Source organism: Puntigrus tetrazona, chromosome 20, assembly GCF_018831695.1.
Source record: "Puntigrus tetrazona isolate hp1 chromosome 20, ASM1883169v1, whole genome shotgun sequence".
NCBI classification, from domain to species: Eukaryota; Metazoa; Chordata; class Actinopteri; order Cypriniformes; family Cyprinidae; genus Puntigrus; species Puntigrus tetrazona.
In genome coordinates, this window is record NC_056718.1 from 21,079,332 (window position 1) to 21,084,981 (window position 5,650).

Here is a 5,650-nt window from a genome sequence, read left to right on the forward strand (position 1 = left end):
CTGCCCAGTTTTGCTTTTCTTTGTTTGTGCGTTCACCCAATTTTATATACAGCTCCATTTATAAAATGTCTATTTGAATCATTAAATGAATATTCATAGGGTATTTCTTAGCAATTATAGATGCAGATCGACATTTTGAGTCTGTTTAAAGTGAGTCTTGAATTAATTAATGGATTAAACGATAATAATAGTGGACTAAAATGTATGAAAATGACCAGCATTTTTTTTTAAAAAGCTTTCGTTTTATTTTTGATCACTTTTTAGACAAGTTTTCGTTAAAATCATGTAAAATAAGATTGAGCAACGCAAAAATAAAGGCCAGTATACACAAATGATTTAAATATGCAATAATTTGGGAAACAAGCTCATTGTTTCAGAAAGAGTTGTATTTCATGAACGGTATATAAAAAAAAACCGTTAACATCGTGTGGCTTTACAGTCGGGAAAACAGGAAAAAAGTAGCTGGTTTCGAAATGTATAGCAAATATAGATATTGGCGTTTTTGCGAGGTTAAATGTAGTGAAATTTCACTCAAATGATAGAAATTTCACAATGAATTGCAAAAAAAAAACAAACAAGTAAAACATTACATTTTAAAATAGATTGATTTTTATCTTTGGAGAAAAAAACAAAATTTTAGCAGTCTGACCATTTAATTTTTTTTGTCTGAATTATAATTGCTAGTTATTTTGTTATTGGCTATTAACCTATTTCTATTAGGCCTATAATGCATAATGGCTGCCAAGTTTGCTGTATCAAACTTTGAGTAACAAAAAAATATTTAACACCGCATTCACGTGTTTTTTTTTTGTTTTGTTTTTTTATATATTCGCAGCGCTCATATTTATTGTTTCCTTTTAAACTTACAAAAGACTTCAAGAAAGCATTCTTTGCCCAGTGTTAGATATGTACACAAAACATTTCTTCATCTACAGCTCGTATTTTACAAAGCAACAAAACTGATTAATGGCATCACGCTAGACTAGTCTTCATCAAACACGCACACGCACGCGCACGCGCACACACTCCTCATCATCTGCACCAAAGGTTTTCATTCGGTAACGATTTAAAGTTACAATCCATACAATTCACTCGAGGGTCCGCGGACCGCTGCATCGGACGAACGCCGTTTCGTTTTTTCGTTTTAAAAAAAAAAAAGTTTTAAAAAAAAAGGTCTTTGAGGAAATTCAATTGCGGTTGTCATCGTCTGTGTTGGTGAAAATGCTCGCGGAAATATCACCAAGTTCTGCCGTACAGCAGGTTGGAGCTCACCATGCCGCTGGTGTACTCGATGAGCGCGGCGTCAGTCTGAGAGAGGCTGTTCATCAGGGGAGGACTGGGCGACATTTCCTCCAGATCCTCGGCCGAAGCTAAAGTCTCGCTTCCCAGCACGCTCTGCACCTGCTGGTGGATCGACGTCGGCGTGCTCGAGCCGTTCTGACACGGTTTACCGTCTTTAACCAGCACGGGCACCGCGACGCGCCGAGGCGACTGCTGAGCGCACAGGTTCCCGCTGTCCTGCTGCTGGTGCTGCGACGCTTTATCCTTCGCTTGGCGTTTCATTTTATACCGGTGATTCTGGAACCAGATCTTGACCTGGGTCGGGGTCAGGTGAATCATGCTGGCCAAATGTTCCCTCTCCGGCGCAGACAGGTACTTCTGCTGCTTGAAGCGGCGCTCCAGCTCGTACACCTGCGCCTGGGAGAAGAGCACGCGCCGTTTCCTCCGCGGCGCCGCGTGTAAAGTCACCATAGATTTACTTGCATCCATGCCCGGTAACGTTCCCATGTTCATGCCCGCAGAGGGACCCATAAACCTGGAGACTTGAGAGAGCAAGCAAATTAACAGTACAATTAATATCCTTATGCAGTGTTTGGAGCCTAACACTAAAAAAATGGAATTTGTAAATAAAGCTTTTTAAAAAAAAAAAAAAAGATCCTTCGAGTTCGTATCAACGTGTCGCTTGCCGTTTATCCGTTTATTTGTGAAAGGGCAACTGAGATGTATTTCATTTAATATAAAATAAATATACATTTTATGTCATTGATAGCCTAAAGCCGAATATATAGTGTTACAATTTTTTACAGAAAATGTCCACATACATAGACTGGGCCTATAGGCTACGAAATCGAATGAAATGAAATGATTTAAAATCCAAAGCCGAAAAGATGAAATAATCAAATCCTATCACCACTGAAAATAGTGAAGAATTTATTTTGAAATAGTTTGCGTTTAGAAATTGCAATAAATTTCTCAAATAGACTAGTTAAAGAAAATGGCAAGTGACTTGGAGTTAAACGTGAAATTGAATTCAATGTGGCAGAAAGACCGGCATAATTAAACATAGCCTACGTTCTTGTAAGGTAGGGTACTGAAATAATGATTTAATTGCTCATTTTATTCTTTATCATCTATCTAGGCCCGTTTATATTAATATTTAATATTTATATTAAATGTGTAAGCGGTGGACTTAATTTTGAAATCGCTTTTTCGCAATTCATTTGAATGTATTTTATTCTAAAGAATAAAAAACATTCGGAACGAATTCCATACGCCTCTATAATATGACGGCTTGACAGCGCGTAAACACGGCTTCTACGCGGTTCTAAACTGTCTTAATAGCGCGGCACTTTTAGATGGATCGCGGTCCGTGGATGCACGCGGGACGGTTCTGTCGATCGGACTCACTTGTGGGGTATCTGGGCTCGGGGTTCGAGCCGTACCAAGCCGTGGCCGTGGCGCCGTTCCTCATGCTCTCCTGATAGGACGGCAGGTCTCCCATGGCGCCGATAGTCCCGTTGCAGTATCCTCCCATGGCGCCGTGAGAGAACTGCGAGTGCGGCATGTGGTAGGTGTTGTGGCTCATGCTGTGCTGCTGCAGGTTCGCCTGAGACACCTGCGTCTGTCTGTACAGAGGAGACGCCAGGCTCGCGCTGCTCTCCATGGCCGCAAACTTCTTGAAGGTCTCCTCGATCGGGCTCAAAATGTCGCTCACTGAGAAAGGCGTTGAGTGTTTGGGGCTCAAGGACATGGTTCAGCCCGCGAGCGAGTTTGCCGAAGCCGCCACAAGCCCGTGGATGCGCGCGCTGCCGCCAGACGCCAAGTGTCCGCCGTGCGTAACCGCGTTCTCCGTGGTCCGAGTGCGCGTCCTGGTGAAAGAGGCGAGTCCTAGACGCTCTTATTTCTGCCTTATTCCCGTCAGACTGCGGGTTTACGACAAACACGGGGGGGCGGAGCGACGAGCAAAACGAGCCATTGACATCCTGGTAATTGAAGAAAATACTCACGGAGCAAAAGATACGCAAAGAATGCCATCAGAACGGCTCCGCTCGCAAATTTGTATCATTTTGAGCTTCCAAGTGGCGTCAGCTTTTTTTTTTTTTTTTTTTTTTTTTTTTACATCAATCTATCTAAGCTTTCGCATTATGATAAGTGGCGAATTCTCCTCCAAACGTCAGAGATTTCTTTTTAGGCGAACTTGAGAGCTTTGCAGTGCGCGAGAATCAGACGCGCGCAATTTTACTTGCGATGACAGTTTATGCTAAAATCACAAGGACGGTGATATTTATTTGGTTTGAAATTACGGCACCAAACAGTGATTAATTCAGTAATTCAGTGTGTTCTCATTCAACCCGGAACAAAAAACTAAAGAAAGCTTAGTTGCAATTCACACCCGGCCGTTTTAAACGTTCCCAAAACACATACGCTTGGTTTAGTAAAGTATTCGCGCGTATTTTACATTTTTATTACAGGATCGTGGCGCAGCAGTCAATTTAAAGTTTGAATTGCGGGATTTTGCGGTATGCAAATCGAGGACCCTTTAACCCTGTAGAATATGAAGTCAGAGGGCATGGCCAACAAGCACAAAACACGGCCGTGTGTGTCCGGCTCCACAGTCCGCAGGGAGCAACCTGCGACTAAAAAAGCGAAGGAAAAAGTTTCTAAATAGTGAGTATAACGCCCGCGTCCGTTGCCTTGGATTTCTCAGGAGCCAAAGGCAGAGGTTCGAAACGAAAGCTCGCAAATACAGCAGGTAATCAACCGACATGTGCTTCTTTATAGTTGTGTAGCGAAATAAGAAACGGTTTGGACGAAAACACGAAGCAAAGCGTGTTTAACCTGAACGAGTTTTGTTTATTCGAATTCCTTCGTGATCATTTCAATAAATATAATCATCTGTTTTTGTTTCTTGTGGTCTTAACATCGGCATGTTTTGTTCTTATTAAATTAGTTCACGTGGAACATTGTTGTTGTTTGTTTGTTTTTTTGTAAACGAACGAATATTTCCGATATTCATTTGGTTCTGTAATCAACATATTAATAGCGCACAATTAAAGAAACGAGATTGAGGAAAACTAGTATTGTATTTTTCAACCACAGCCGTGGGAACGCAAAATAAGGCATGTTAAACCACAAATACATCTCCATTTAATGTCACGAAACATTTGGAAAGGCCAGAGGCGCGTGGCGCGCAGCTCCTGCGATGATGTAAACAAATAAAACGGGTTACCTATATTTTTAAAACACACCCGGACCTGGAAGGACTTCATTTTAGGCGCATTTAACGTCAGGAATGAATTGGTTTCGTGCATTTAACAGACCTTCAAAAGACAAAAAAAAAACAACGGTTTTAATTGTTTTGCGTAAAACACAAACTCTCGTGAATTGATTGCGAGCTACGTCGTTTCTGTTACTGCTGGATATTATCTTTAACGCTTTAAAAGACGCAAAGCAATACTCCCGTTATCTCAAAACACCTTCGGCCCGTCAAAGGTTTGTTTTCTGCGCGTAATTAAATCGCGAAAATGTGTAGCCGAGAGGTCCAAAACCGGATAGCAGAGAACAACGCTTTTTCTTTGTTTAATCGCCTTTATTTCGTCCTCCAGAGGCTTGTGCGCGGTGAATCTCCAGGTGTACATGTGGCACCGTGGCGCTCTCGAGGACGCATTCCAGCCTGTGATGAGGTGAAAGGTCCAACGCAAGTGACAGAGCACTTAAACAGCCTTTCTTCTGCTGCCTCCCGCAATTAATGTTATTGAGGGACTGAAATGATGCTAATAGTTAGACAGAAAGCCCCTGGCAGTGCGGAAACCCAGTTTGCCACTGCATTTGAATAAAATCGCGTTTATAAAAATGCGTAAGTTAAGGAGAATTCCTTGCAGTGCTTTCAAACGAGGAATGAATGTTAATAAAATCATTAGCCTTCTGTTTTAATGCCTCTGCATGTTTCTTTATGAGCTCCCCGAAGAGATTTGTTTGACCTGAAGAGTTGTAGGCCTGTAGCTCTGTGCTTAGAATCCATTTTACACTATCTTAATGTCTTAATACACTCTAAAAAGGCTAAATATATGATACATTATTTCTAAACGACTAATCGTCGTCGTTTACTTTAACATGTTTGTTTAAAAAGAAAAATCAAATACAAATCTAACGAAATGGAAACGGGTCACAATCTTTTGAAACTTCTGTTTTCTGCCGTTATGCTCGAGGTGATGTGGAAACGAAGCGCGGCGATAGAGAACTTTTACGCGTTTTGGAAATAGCAGATTTGCAAGTTTTCGATCTTTATCATTTATTTGTTTATGCGTAAAAGGGTTTCGCTTTATTTTCGTTTTCGCCAACAAAACTAGAGAGAGTTGTTCGCGTTAAA

At 41.3% G+C, this 5,650-nt stretch overlaps 1 protein-coding gene across 1 annotated transcript; it reads right to left on the reverse strand.

The window, feature by feature from the left end:
- Positions 1-472: 472 nt before the first annotated feature.
- On the reverse strand, positions 473-3,383 carry nkx2.4b (NK2 homeobox 4b). The gene is made up of 2 exons (XM_043219541.1): positions 2,689-3,383; positions 473-1,823 (listed from the first exon to the last, which is right to left on the reverse strand). The coding sequence occupies exons 1-2, from the start codon at positions 3,029-3,031 to the stop codon at positions 1,237-1,239; spliced, it is 930 nt and encodes a 309-aa protein (XP_043075476.1). The 5' UTR covers positions 3,032-3,383; the 3' UTR covers positions 473-1,236.
- Between the last annotated feature and the right edge of the window lie 2,267 nt (positions 3,384-5,650).